We start from the raw sequence: 15,332 nt of genomic DNA on the forward strand, positions 1-15,332 counted from the left end.
TCAGGGAATTTCTCAGCAAGTACATAATGATGCAGGTAGGGGCCAAACAAGCCAAAGCATCCTGTGCACAGTAGCTCTAAACCATCCTATACTGAGCTGGTCCTTTGTAATACAAAGGGCCTCTCTCCCACTCATAAATTGAGGTACCAGATTCAGCTGTTTGCTCCTTCCTACATCTAGAACAGGTCAAAAAAAGTGAGAAATGAGGTAAGTATCAGATACAGCAGACAAGTAACAGTTTATTCCAATTCTCTGCTTTAAACTTGTCCATTTTTGTGTCTTTGAGTGAACCAAGCTTTGACAACAGGGAAACTAAGTGCATCTATTTCAATCACCTAACTTGAATTACTGGGTAAAGTATGCTTATAGAATATGGAAAACATTGTTAGGGGTTCTTTTTGAGCCCTAAATCTTAGACTTTGAACATATCTTAGGCTTTTAAGGCAAAAAGTATTAAAGCACTTTGAATGTGAAGCTAGGTATTAGGCTGAGCTGAATACAGAGCAGGTGCTCTGCCAGACTTAGGAATTACAAAAAGTCCAGCTTACACATAAAACCACTATTACCTGCTAACACTGACCTGAACACTGCAATTGCCAGAGGAAGTCAGGAAACATATCCAGACATGAATGACCATTCTAGTTCATTGCTGTGACTGCAGAGGTCATGCACACATTTAAACCACAATGTTTGAAAGCTGGCAGGAAAGTAGGAAATGAACACTTAAAATTATTCAGTTTAAAATGTACTACAATAAAAGAAGTTTACAACCAGCACAGTTTTTCTACCTCTTTCAGCTTGGCTGAAGTCACTTCAACTTCAGGCACTCAATCCTTGGTTATTAAACCTGGTGCCAACCTCACTTTTAAGCAGTAACATCCCACATGAATAGCAGGGACTCAAACAGTATTCAGAGAGAACATCCAGTACAGTTAACCTGTACATAGCTTTCTTTATAGACAATTCCTCACCCAAAAATTTTACCCACAATTTAACACACTTACTCTACACAGGTAACGTTACTTAAAAAATACTCACATTTACCTGAAAATGCTCTTTGTCACTGTGCATTATTAAGGTCAATATTTGAGGTACAGAATGTGAGGCTAAACTGTACCAGTTTCTTGCTACTCTGGAGCATCTATAGTCTCATGGAAGGTGGTTACAGTAGAAATTCAGAAACTAACAGCTGTTCTTACTGTACTTGGAAACTCCCTGCAGAACAGCAGCAAATTTAGTATTTAGAGCATTCTAGATGACCAAAGGCATTAAGGGATTTTAAACTTGAATTAAAGAGATGTCCACGTTCATCAGATTACTTTGGCAATCAATTGAAAAGGTCTTAATAATTCACTAATGTCATCATTTCATATTCAAAGATGCACTACCAAGTTTCAAGACTATCTGTTAGATGTCTAATCAGTCTGTTTTCCAATAAAATTAGGAATCCCTGGGTATTCAACCCCAAAACACTGACTCTCCAGATCTCAAATAACTCTTTTTTTGATGTTGTTATTATTCTTTTTTCAGCTAGACCTAGAAGTCTTGACAAGTGTTTTCATGCTAACATGCAGAGCTTGCTGTTCTGCATCACAGGAGATGTCCTTTTCAGGAGAGAAGTCCTGCAACCATGAGATTGTAATAGCTCCACAGTGATCTGATTTGTTGGCAACTCAGAACTTGATGAAAAGGCTATTGCTACATGCAGACCTGTCAATTTAGGTTAAGAACAATAAAGCATAAAGACATGTCCAAGTTTCATAGACTCATCTTCTAATTATTAATAAGAGATTTGTTGTGTTAGCAGGAGTCAGAACAGCGTCATCTAGTCAGATGCATGAACGCATGCATCAGGCTGTTGGCTGAACTGTTCACCAAGGAACAACTCCCCCTCTGCCTGTAATCACACAGCATCTGCTGGCACAGCAATACAGGACCTGGCATCACAGGGCTTCAAGATCAAGAGACTTATTTTCAACTAGGGCTTTTAATTTTCATCAGTTGTCTTGGGTAACACATGAGCCCCTGCAAGGAAAACCCTTTCTCTCTCTTAGTTCAGTCACACAGAAGCAAGTACTCACAGGAACTGGAACAAGATGCTCCATGCTGGCCAACACCAATATAAGTACAAGAACTGCTTTGGATACCTGCTGAGCAGCAGCTTGCTGCTTATTTTCCTACAATTATTCTTTATACTTGAGAATACAACAAAGTAACAATTGTCACCATGGAAGTGTGATGCTCAATTTGATCATGTTTATGTGCAAGAAGTTCATTTATATACATATAGACAGACACCTCATAAGACAATACAGACATGAATATGAACCAGTTTACACAGACAGGTTGCAAAAAGACCCTTAGCACTTAAGTACCAAACAAAATGAAAGCTTTGTTGAACACTATACTGTTTCAAGAAGGCTACAACTACAACCAAAACTATAAAAAACGTGACTTTTTTATTTAGAAAGAACTGAAAATAGCTGATATTCAAGAAGATGTTATTATTTCCCTGGATGATAATCATGGAATATGCGGAAGAAAGACCCAGATACTCAAGTGTGGAGGTCTACTGCATGAGAGTTATCTCCTTCTATCTAGTCACTAAATCACAAGTCACCCACAAACTCAAATTGTCAGAACTTTGCCAGCCAAGTAAGACCCTTTCCTCTATATTCTTGTAAAAAACAAGCTCAAAAAACCAAGCAAAATAGCCAACATGACACAGGCCATCAGAGAGGAAAGACTTTTGTCACAGGCAGTGACTTTGTAACACACTCAAATTAAATTGCCAAGTAAACATTTCTCAAAAAGAAAGGAGTCACCCAGAATCTCCATCAATGTACAAAAATTCCAACTCAAGAATGCTTCAACTCAAGGACTACCAAATTTAATTTTATAAACAAAAAATACATTAATTACTCATCTATGTCACTCTGGACGGAGCAAATTTCAAAGATACAGCTGGAAGGAACTTTTACAAAAAATTGTATGTATTTTATATGCTACTGAAAAAGGTTTTATTACAAATACCAAAATGGTTATTTCTGTACAGGAAATAAATTTGATTTTGCTTCCTTGTATTGGCCCATAGCTCCCACTTCGCTTTGCTGCACTGGAAGTTATCATTGCACAGAGACACTTCAAAGCCCTAGAGAGAGGCTGATGCTTCACTAGCAAGGAGTTAGGGCAGCCATGAGGAGTTCCATTTTATACACAAAGTTCCGCCCTTCCATTTTATTCCACTGCACCTCCTTGAATGGCCCCCGGAGATGATTCCACTTGCTGTCCTGCAGGACATCGCCCTTGGGGAGATCCTTGCACTGGCTCCGTGGGAACTGAACCATGACTTTGCTGCCGCTTTCCGGGCCGTTACGGACTGTGGGGAAAGGAGAGCTCAATGAGCATTTTTACACTGTAGGCATTCCTCATACTAAATATTCTTCCCTGTGTATTCTATACTTTACTCCTACTCAATTCCAAACATGCTGAAAGCAAACAAGGGAAATTCTCTTCCTTTCTTTTTCAAAGCTTTTTCTCTGGGTTTTCTCTCTCATCTCCTACTTCTCTATTATTTTGTTGCTTTCACGCTGCAGGTTCTTGGTTAGCTCAAGACAGAGAAACTTTTAATAAACACAAAAATGTACCCCTTACATTGCATGTAAGGTACACCTTGCATTTCTTTTCCCCCAATGATTCCAGGAAGGGCAAAGGCTTCATTGCTCATTCCTTCTTTGGATGTATTCCCCACTATTCTGTTGAAAAATATATTGTTTCTAGTGGATTTCTCTCATTCTCTCAAGTAGACAGGATCTAAGTCATTAGGCAGTTACTTTTAATCACAAAATTCTGTGAGACTAGTGGAGGGGTGGTGGTGCTTCGCTGGCTTGGATGGGTTTCTGTATTTTCATGCTGGGGAGTGGTGTGTGTTGGCTTTTTAAACAAACAGTTAGAGAGGTACCACCTAGCTTTTCCCCCATCTACCAAGCTAACCTTCTATAAAGAGATAACTATCAGGCTGATTGAACATAATTACTCTTTCATAAATTGATGCCAACTACTCCTCATCACCATGTTCTCCACAGTATGTTTGGAGAATTCTTCTGAGACTATTTTTTTCCAACTCATCTTCCCAGTAATTACAATGAGGCTGATCAGGCTGTAGTTCCCCTTGTTTTCCTTCTTGAATACAGGATGAAACATTTGCCTTCTTTCAGTCCTCAGGAGCCCTTCCTGAGCCTGGCCTTTTAGGATCAAGAGTGGCCTTGCAGTGACATCAATCAACACCCTCAGCAGTCATGGATATATATCCCACCTGGTCCCATGAACTTGTATATGTCCAAGTCTGTTCAAAGGTTCTCTAACCTGGTCTTCCACTACTGAGGCTGAATCTTTGCTCCAAAATTTCCCATGAGTCTCACAGATCCATTTCTGAAGGCCAATCTTAAGACCAAAGTAAAGAAGGTACTGAGTACCTTGGCCTCCTCCATGTCCTGTGCCACCAGGTACTACTCTCTGTTTAACATCAGTCCCGCATTTTCCCTCATCTTTCCTTTGCTGCTGACATCCCTGTTGAAGCTCTTCTTGCTGCCCTGTACATCCCTCACCAGATTCCTGTCCCACCCTTAGCTTTCCTATCCTTATCAATGCATGCTTGGATAGTCTCTCTATATCCCTCCCAGGACAACTACTAATAATTTCTTGGAGCTTCCTTCCTATGTCATGAGTTCAGCCATGGGCTCCGTGTTCATACACACAGGTCTTCTGTCACCTTTACACAACTTCCTGAACATTAGGAATGACCATTCTTGAGCTTAAAAGAGGTGACCCTTGAAAACAATAATCAAACAGCACTCCTGGACCCCTCTTCTTTCTATCCCATAGGGTTTTTCAAAAAGATCCCTGAAGAGACCAAAACTGTTCTCCCTAAGTTTGGAGTTGTGATCCTGTTGTTTATCTTGTTCCCTTCTCTCAGGATCCTGATGGTTTCTGTAATCGCTTTTTTCTATGCTAATAATAATACATATAACTAATTATCTATAATTATATATTATATAAACAAATATTTACATAATATTTCTCAAAATAATGTATTCAAATAATGTATTAATATAATACATATAATTTTCCACAGTGACTATAAGAAATATTTTCAATCCTGTGTAAATTAAATCGGGTTTATATTAAGTGGCTTCCTGGGCAAGGTGTTGATTCTATTTAGATGTCAATTCCATACACAAAGAGACAGTATGTAGATTTTAAAGCATAGTATCAATTTATAGCAAAATATTCTAAAAACACTCTCAGAAAGATTTGAGTTCTGTTTGCAAGAGGGAACATACCTGAAATGGCATAGTCTCCATTTGGTGATGCTACAGTTATTGCTGATGCATTGCCAATGCTCTCCACTGGCCCCAGACCAACGTGATTACTGAAACTCAGCACATGCCATCCCATAACTTTTGCAAGCTGCTGAACTGCATGCACTTGGTGCTGTGACATCTGAAACATAACAAGAGGTTTGTTTTCTGTTCAATATTTGCACACCATAGAAAGAATTGCTTATGTAGTTTAGCAAGCCTGTTTTCTGTACAGTAATTGCTTATAAAAATGACCTTAAGTTCTCTACTTTCAGAGAACTTTTTTTAATATGATGGTAGAACTTTGTTTTATTTGAATTTAGACTAGTTCCTTCACAGAAGAGAAGACCACTCTATTATGCAGTTAAATGAATTTTTCATTGGTATATGCTCTTAGCCATTTTATTTAAATGATGCTATCAATTTACAAAAATCTTGATTTAGGTCTCAGAAAATTAGTTTGTAAACAATCCTCTATTTCAACATAAACAAGACTTCTGCTGTAAAAGATATAAAAATATGAGAAAGTATTAGCAGAAAAAATTCAGAAAAAAAAGTTGAGGTCCTCACATGCATGATTATCTCCAGTAATGCTCAAGTGTAAGCACTGAGCTCTAACAGCTTAGGAGTTTAAATGCTACTGTTTTCCTTTATCATGACTTAACCCTTGTAACAAGGAAGTATCCAGCACCATTCAGCAATTCTCTGTGAACAAGTCTGACAACACCTGAGCAAAAAGACACGACCTCAGCAGAATCTGCTTCAACTTGTTTTCTGTGTCATGGAGTTTTATGTAACTGCAACAGGCCAACCACTGTTATTAAAGACCTGTATTTTGACTATTTATAATGCATAGTGGGGAGATTGTTACTTCTGAATAAAACCAGCAGGTTGTTCTAAGCAATTAAGAAAACAGAGTTCATTCAAGTATGAGCTGATTTGGTAACGACAGATGCAAAGTGAGCATTAACAGACAATGTTGAAATGACAGTAATTGTGGGTTCATTAAGAACTTAGCTACAGTAAGTTTCATATATAGAATATTTTATTGTCTGCTATGATTACCACCGACTTGTTTCTCCCATAATGAGCAGCATAAAGAAATGCATTTTAAATTGGAGGGAAAAATTATTATGACTACTGACCCTAGTAAAAAATGGCAATATATTTTAGTAACAGTTGCTAAAGACTCTACACAAACATAGTGAAAATTCAGTCATCCAGCTTCCCTTCTCCACTATCTTAATTTGAACTTTTGAATAATTTCTACATAGATGAAAGTGAGATTCTAACTTCTTTCTGTTTCCCAAACATCACGAGAAAGGGAAGAATAACATATATGAGTCTACCTGAGATAAAAGGAAATCCTGCAGTTCTTGCTCTTGATGAGACAATGTAATAACTCTTCCATCTCTATGCACAACTCTGATTTGTTCAACTCCAATGTTCAGCTGTAGTTGAATGGATCTTTGAAGACAAGATCCATATTTATTCAAAAAGCATTAAAACGCTTAAGAAAACAGGAAACTAAGAACACAGAATCCCACCCAATCATTGACAAGAATTCCTAAGACAGATGGTGCAAAGCCTACAGAATGGGACAGCAACTCCAAATATTCCAGTTTCATCAATCACCACAACAGCTGCCTCTGTATGGCAGGTGACATATTCTGTGGCATGCTCCCAGACCTGGCCTACCATTTGTTCAGGTCAAGGAAGCCTCACAGCTCCCCACCTGCCCCATGCCCAAGTTTCCTTCTAGTTGTGCAGGGGAAAATGCTACAGACAAAACTTGGGCAGCTTATGTACTCTGGGATAAAGACTGGAAATGCACCAATAGTCATTTGCCCCACAGCAGGTTGCCCCATACTGTGGTCACAGCCAGAGAGCACTGCTCTAAGAAAACACTGTTGATGCATTAATGAATTCACTGCTGGTCAATCTGCAAGCATTTATTTCTGGAACATCAAATCTCGTATTTCAGTAACAACATGCATAATTATTGCATGAATTACAGGAGTTGCACATTTCAGTACGTATGCAACCAAGCTAGGACTGAGCACATTAGCTTTCCATGACCAGACTGGAAGTTTAGAATCCAGCACCATCAAATGATACTTTGTATTCAGTCATCTCTAGCCAAAGGAAATTCCCCGACCCCGCCACCACCAAGTGTCCACTGTCATCTTAAATTTCTTCTTTGAGAGAAAACTGTACTAATTAAAGATGTACTAAATATCTTCATTAAAGGGTAAAGTGGGTGACATTTTCTTAAGGTGACTGTTCACCCTACAGTGAAGTCAGAAAAACAAATACACACAAATAATGGACTCCTACTTGTCTGTCTGAAGAAAATCTAAACCTTTAAAGCACAATGTGAATACATGCTGCCTTTGCTTCATGCCTTTACAACTAAAAGGACATGCATTCTCACACTTACTTGCATATCTGCTCATATCCTTGAGAAGTTATTAGAACTTTAACACTGGATTCATAAACATCATTGATATTGGACCAGTGAGCCTGAATCTGAGGATCCTCAATACGACTCGCCAGACTGTCAATGGTTCGAGCAGTTCTAGAAGATAAAGCCATATTCCACACACAATAATCCAGGCAGTTTGTACTGTTACCTTGTTTTCAGGAAGCAAGGAGGTTATTAGATATAACAAACATGTGGATCAAAATTGTATTTCAGCACTGTTCTGGTGCTAATGAAGTACAGTTTATTCTGTACATTTCTCATACATTCTGCAGCAGTATTGAAGTGGTATTACTCAGTATTAGCTACTGCACTGATAAGAATACTAAAAAGGATTTATGCACTTTGAGGTAAGTAGGGACAATTATCAGCAGCTTATGTTGCAACTGTCACAGAGATCTCAAAGAGATCTGGTATTTTTTCTTTTTACTAGCTGAATGTTGTTTTCTCATATTTTTTCATAATTTTTGGTTCTTAGTACTTAAAAGTACTAAAGTACAAAAAAAGACTGTATTAACCATGAAAGAAACAGCAGCTAGTTTTAAAAACACTTTAAATAGACAATTGTATTCTATGTAATGGTACATGTTACTGTAACAAGACTATCTTGTGACCCACCTTCGTCTCAAAAATATATGCTTTGCCTGTTTTATGATCTTTTCCAGAAGTCCTTCATTCGACTGTAAAGAACTGATTTCATTTTTATCAAAAGCCTGGGGCCCTGCAAGTCTCATTCTCTTATGGCCAAAAGGTGCACTAGCTGGATGTGGCATCACTGTCGAGCTCAGAGTCTGCTTGTGACACTGCAACAATCAACAGATGTTATAAAAGGAAGGCACCAAATAATGTATCTGCAATAAATAATATGTATCTTACAATATGTTGCTTCACGTCACATTTTTAGAGTGTACGTACTTTCAAAAACTGCAACTTTTTAACTTTATCAACCTGACAGCACTGTAAAGACAATTCTTCATACTTTTCTTCCTCCATTTATATGTGTCTTTCAAAACTTATAGAAAGTAATTTAAAAAAAAAAGTGCTAGCTAACAGAAATTTGGTACCATGGCAGTAGTTCCAACTAATAAGTCTTCTTTATATACATCTATGGAGACGGAAAGAATGGTCACTTCAAAATAAAGGAAGTATTTTAGACAAAAAAAAATTGAAGTACAGAAAGTTTTAGCAGTATGTCCAAAGTAAAGGAAATCCACAGGAAAGGTGGGCACTGAGCCAAAGCTTCATGAGCCCTAAATCAGTGTTTAAAACACTGGACTGTTCCACATGACTGCATGACTTGCAGAGCCATGCTCTAAGGAGGTGAACACTCTCTGGAACATGGTTTCAATTCTACTTAGAGATGCAAAACTGGGCTTCTTTCCTGAAGAGAGACAACCTCAACTTCATGCCCCAAGTTCTGCTAGATTATTCAAGAATCCAAAATGCTGAAGCAGAGAAGCGGACATTCAAATAAACAAAGCTATTATGGCAATTGATTGTTCCTTCATGAGGGTATGCCTGACCAGATGCTCACTGACAGTGCTTGGTAAGCATTATTAGACACAAAAAGGGCAGAACTGATGAACTCTACTGGAAAAGCTTTGCATGGCTTTTCTGAAGTGAGCAGCCAGGTCTGAGGTTAAGTAAAGAACTAGCATGCCCTGAAAGCATTAACTGGAACTCTCAAACCACCCACAGCCATGGAAACCCAAGCAGTAGGCTGTCTTCTACAAATGGATGGAGAAGGACTGGCCTCTAGTGGCACTTGGCTGTTATACCAGGGCCACACGCTAGGCAGAAGGCTGAACAAAAGCCCAAAAACTCTTCAGTACTTCAGCCATATATGCAGTACCTCTCTGATAAGCTGATGCAAATTATGTTCCAGAACATAGAGATGATCCTCTGGATTCTGTTTTTCAGAAGCAGCCTTTTGTGACTTTTTATCATTGGAAGAGTGACACAGAGAAATAGACAGCTGCAAACCTGTACAAAGCAGATGGAAAAAAAAAGATTTTAAAAAGTGAGCACTGACAATTTTCAAGATTGCTACTGAGAACTTCTTCACTTTTTATACTGAGTAGTTTAACAACAGGTATTCAATGTATCAGAGAAAAATCAAAGAATGATGGTGGAGGGCACAGCACCAAAGGCAAGTAAAACTTGATTTTCACGTAAGTGTTGACAACTGTGAACTCACCAGATGCATTTCACATCAATTTCTATGACTCAATCCCACACAAAAAGAAGTCCCCAGGACCCCATTGCTTTCTTAAAGAAGGAGTGATTAACCATTAGACACATTTTAAGCAATCCAGAAACATATTATTTGCATGATACAATGGGTTGTGTACCCCTTGTAAGAACAGAGGATTCACCACTGACTCTGAGCCACCTTTATGCTGCTTAATTATCCTCACTGAAGAGCATTTGCTTTTGGTCTTTTGAGGACTCATAAACTCAAGTCTTAAATTTATTCTTACACGCAATCCAGGAGCAATGACTGAAGCTTAGCTCCAAACTGCCACATGCACATGGCATTACAGCTGACAGTTTTAAGTGCTGCTGACAAAAAACATAACCACAAAGGAAAACAGAGTACATTAGAAACTACTGTGCATTAGCTGAAATTCTGTTTTTCAAAAACTTTGAAAATCAAGGAGTTTGTTTTTACTTTTGTAAGGACAGAGAATTAAAAAAGGTGACATCAATCAGTATTTAAGGAAACAACTGTAGGCTAAGCATCTTAAAAAGCTTCCTACCTGGGAAAGGCTGGGAAATTATCTGATTTTTCACTACAATGTGAGGAATCTGTGATTTAATTTGAACAGCTTCTCGTGACAGCTGGGCAAAAATTTCTTTACATAGAAGAACATTCTGTGCAGTCTCCAACTTTGTCTGCCAGTGTGCAGAACCTGAAAAATATAAATAAATGTTTGCAAGAGGGAAGAGCAAAGAGAAGCCACCTTTTTGTTCAGATGCCAAATACTATGCAGTAGCCAGGTGTCATCACTAAGATAAAGGAGTCAGTGCCTTATATCCAAATTGAGTATTATCAGAATTTTATCTCAGGTAAGCAAGCACTTTAGGTAAAACTAAAACTAATTTTGATTCAATTTTACATATATGTATATTGTGAAGTGCAACACCCTTATGGTACAGTATATTACACTCCCAGGCCTTTTGTGAAGGTCTCTCTTTATGAACCTCTGCTCCTTAAGTTTTAGTTTACTTTCAATGGTACTTCTGGCTTTATTAAATTCACTCTATGATGAACTACCCAGTAATGTTCAGTGCATGTATGTGCTTTCACAGGGTTTATAGGCCCAAAATTCTTGGGAGATTATGGAGTGAGTAAGCACACAAGCTGCATAATGTACTCTCAATACCATATGAAACACCTCATAGTACAGCACTCTATGTTCTGTTGCCTATGTTCAGGACAGCACTAGCATTTGTATCAGACAACTGTGAAATAAAATCCTGCCAGTTTATTTCTAACTTTACAGAGAAAATGGCTTTTTAATCCAAAAGTTTAAAACTTCCCATACTGGCACATATCAAATGAATCAATGTACCATCTGCCAGGTGAGCTGTTGGTAATTAACACACAGACCACCAGTAGAGTTTCAGATCCAGATAAAACATACGAACAACAGACACAAATGATGCATTTTGGGCAGAGTGGAGAGTGAGCAATCACTAGTTCAGCTGAATTAATGGGATGTAACTGACTGAAACACAACACCTTGGTTTGATTTCAGTTATGGGCTCAAACTTTTAATGTCAAACAAAAGAGGCTCCAGGAATACTCAAAATACAACCCTAATAATTTTTTTCAGAACTGAATAACCACATATGAAAAACTGCAGGAGCATGTTTTGAAAGCATGATTTCCAAAGCCCAAGCACCACCCAAACAGAATATTTCAGTTTAAATAAGGGAAGTCTTATTCACTCTTCTTCCCAGCTATATGCTGAAATTTTCAAACAAGCATCATATGCAAACTCATTCCTCAAGAACATATTCCTAAAACATATAAGCTGTACCTGGTTTTGATTTTGGCAAGGGTCTTTTAAAGAGATTGACTGTCCCGAGGTCACCAATGTCTGGTGCTTGTTTTTGAATAGAAACCTAGGCAAGAGGGAACAGTATTTAATAATTGTTCTCTGTTGCAAGCATACAAATCTAAAACAAAACTCCACTAGGTTATTAAGGTTTCTCTGACAAACCTTGATGTATGCTGATCCCTCTAAATCACTTGGAATTTGAACATCCAAAGGACAGTAATCCTCAGGTATTTTTTTGTCCAGGTCAATGTCAGTGTTCTTTATCACCTCAAATGTGCCATGATGAAGAAAAAGGGAGCCTGAGGAAAGAAGGACAAAGGCATACACATTAAATATTAAGCACCTTCTGCAAATAAAAAAGCTCATATTTCTGTTTTGGAAGAATATGTATTTCTGAGTCTCCAAATCTTCCGATCTGCACTTGACTCACATTTCTTAATTACTTCTTAAAAAAACTCAGGTAAATTAGAAAGCTCACACCACTGTAAGAGCATGTCAATCCTCCACTGTGCAATGTGTAACATTTTGCAGTAAGTTAACACAGAGTATTCAATAATTATGGGAGGAAGCCAAGAGTTTTTTTGAAATTGAGTCATTAGGTGCAAGGAAGGAAAAAAGAAAGATATTTGGTTAAAAAAAAAATGCAAAAAGTAAATGTGTGAAGTTTCACAAGCAGGTAGTTAAAGGTACAACACCCTTCTTGATTTAAAGGAATTCTGATAATGTTTGGCTAGAAATCTTAAAACTATGACCATGTCCTGACTGTAAAAGATAACTTTATAGGCAGTCATTCGGGGACTGATAAAAGCAGATACCCACATCTGTCCTAGCTGTACATCTTTTTCATCCAGGACACAGTTCACCTAGTTCAGGGTAAATCAACTAAAAACAATACATAGCCTGGGGTATAGCTACAGCTTTTTCATTTTAACAAATCTCAATTTGTCCTTCCCCTCCCTCACCAATGCCAACAAAACCCAACACATTTGGTTCTGATGCCTGCTTTGTACCTGCATCCTAAGTTCTGTGTGATTCTGTATTCACTTTGTCACTCCATAATGGCCTCTAGAACCCTGGGCTGCTCACCCCCTTTAAATGTAATCCATGAATTAAAGCATATCCTCAGCATCATTTCTCAACTGTAGGAATAATAGATAAAATAATCTACCTTCAACATCACTCTTTAGTAGTATGGTTTAATTTTACCTGGTATGAATTCTGGGGAGCAGGGAGTTAGATATCATAAGCCTTTTGGGTCCCTTCTAACTTGAGATATTCTAGGATTTCCTGATCTTCGATTAAAAAAAAAAAAAAAAGCAACCAACTCTTCGCTTCTTTTTTTAATGCTTTACACACCAAATGTAGATAAAAGCCAAGGATTTACAAAGTCTGCCTGTCAACTGATCAACTACATTGCAAATGCAGTATTGATTTTCTGAACAAAGTCTTAGTAAAATACTACAGTTAGCCTTTAAAATCACTTTCTGGATTGAAGATGCCAAGATATTTTCCCTTCTACTAAAACAACAGTTCTATCTTTATAAATCTGTCTCAAAAATATAATAAATTCACACTGAAATTATTTATTAAGAGAGATTCCATCTCTTTTTCCAGTTACGAAAAGACGACTTCATAAAATATCCCTTCTTGTGAAAACAGATCCTACTGTTTACCTGCACTTCTGTAGCTCAGATCACCAAGAATTTTATCTCCCACTTTCCTCAGCTTCCAGTGTTGTCTCAGTCTTAGCAGCTCAGAGTTGAAGTCTCTTTGTCGCTTATTTTCCTGATTTTCAGCAACTGATTTGGATAATCTTTCTGCACCTTTCAACAGGATCTGAGCTGCTCCAGCTAATGACTTCTTTTTTGAAATCAGCTGTAGAAACTGAGGATTCTAGTACCAAAAACAACAACAAGATACTTGGACTTTAATTCACACAAGATGATGATGATGATTATTACGAATAATAATTAATAATTTTAATATTTATTTATTATTAATGGAAACTAACGGACAGTGACTGATAGGCTGTTTTTCTGGATGTCCAGTAACTTATCCAGAATTATTTTCATATCACCATTATACAATTGGAAGTAGCATTTTAACTTAAAAGTTCAGTAAAGAGGCTTTGAAACTGGCCTCAACTCCCAATCCCAGCCTTACTCTGACCCTCAAAGCACTGCACTAGCACATCAAAAGGTGCATTTTGATAAATTTTGTACTGACCACATGTGAAAAAAAAAAATCCATTGGAATAAAAACATTAGCATCATGATTGAGCACACAAAGCACTCAACTAGGTATAACATACTTGTTTTGGAGGAAGGGGATCCTGCCCGACTGGATCTAGAGTCATGAACTTCTTATCCTTCACAATGCTAAGAACGTCATACAACACACACATCTCAGTCAAGGCACTTCTTAAGTTGTTCCTCACTGAATCCCAAGGCCAGAGGGATGGCTGGAACTTTACCAACCCTAAAAAAAAAACAAAGGCAGGAAAAACAATGGACTTTAGAAATGTACGTGTAAGGCTGATTTTTGAACCACAGGGAGATCATAACGGCACGAAAAACAACACGACATCAAATCTGCTGTTGTCTTTTCCCTGTCCAATTTACCGGGGCTGGGTCACGAACACTGTGACCAGCCCCTGGGGGAAGGCAGGCCAGGCCCAACCACCCGCGCAGCCGCAGGCCGGCACCGCCTCAGCGCGGCGGGCCTCCAGCAGCCGCATCCCGGAGGGAGGGCTCGGGCTCTCGGCCCTTCTCACCTTCCTCATCTTCCGTCTCGCCCGCCTCGGCCCAGGGCCGGCCCGCCGAGCCCGGCTCGTCCTCCTCCGAGCCGGAGCCCTGGCTGAAGTCGATGCGCTGCGCCAGACGCGCCAGGTTCTGGGACATGGAGAGCGGCTGGAGGTAGGTCTCACTGCCATCCAGCCCCACCTCCTGCACCTGCTTCTCGCACGCCGACTCGATGCTGATGCGCACGGCCGGCACGCCCGCCATCTTGGAGCGACCCCCGCCCGCACTCGGCAGGGGGCGGGCCCGGCAGGGGGCGGGGCCAGCGCCGGGCGGGCTCGGCTACTTCCGGAGGCGTTCGCGAGGGAGCGGGACCGGTGCCGAGCGGGCTCGGCCAGTTTCGGAGAGAGCTCGGAAGCAGGAGGGGCCAGCGCCGAGTGGGCTCGGCTACCTCCGGAGGTACTCGGGAAGGGGCGGGGCCAGCGCAGTGAGGGGACGGTGCCGAGCACAGAAGGTCGGAGCCGGTGCCGATACTTCTCCGGCCTTATATTCGACCAGAACTTAGTTTCGTGTCCCGTTCTAAACCTAACTTCACCTCTAGTTCCCCATGGTCAGCTGTGGCCACGCAGGAAGCTCAACCAAACAAAAGGAAAACATACAGTAACATGGCCATTAAATTACCGTT

At 39.4% G+C, this 15,332-nt stretch overlaps 1 protein-coding gene across 1 annotated transcript; it reads right to left on the reverse strand.

The window, feature by feature from the left end:
• Positions 1 to 2,234: 2,234 nt before the first annotated feature.
• Positions 2,235 to 14,970, reverse strand: MED17 (mediator complex subunit 17). Its single transcript, XM_054627922.2, has 12 exons — positions 14,683 to 14,970; positions 14,221 to 14,387; positions 13,583 to 13,802; positions 12,072 to 12,208; positions 11,889 to 11,973; positions 10,602 to 10,754; positions 9,695 to 9,825; positions 8,461 to 8,645; positions 7,801 to 7,938; positions 6,710 to 6,827; positions 5,343 to 5,502; positions 2,235 to 3,379 (listed from the first exon to the last, which is right to left on the reverse strand). Exons 1-12 carry the CDS (start codon positions 14,912 to 14,914, stop codon positions 3,174 to 3,176), a joined length of 1,932 nt encoding a protein of 643 aa, XP_054483897.1. The 5' UTR covers positions 14,915 to 14,970; the 3' UTR covers positions 2,235 to 3,173.
• Positions 14,971 to 15,332: the final 362 nt, after the last annotated feature.

Source organism: Agelaius phoeniceus, chromosome 2 (assembly GCF_051311805.1).
Source record: "Agelaius phoeniceus isolate bAgePho1 chromosome 2, bAgePho1.hap1, whole genome shotgun sequence".
NCBI lineage: Eukaryota > Metazoa > Chordata > Aves > Passeriformes > Icteridae > Agelaius > Agelaius phoeniceus.

Coding starts and splice junctions, on each gene's coding strand:
- MED17 (XM_054627922.2), bottom strand. CDS start 14,914: ATGGCGGGCGTGCCGGCCGTGCGCATCAGCATCGAGTCGGCGTGCGAG. Junction 12,209..13,582: donor TCTGAGCTACAGAAGTGCAG/GTAAACAGTAGG, acceptor TTCTTTCCTCAG/GCTCCCTTTTTCTTCATCAT. Junction 7,939..8,460: donor CATATATTTTTGAGACGAAG/GTGGGTCACAAG, acceptor TTTATCTTCTAG/AACTGCTCGAACCATTGACA.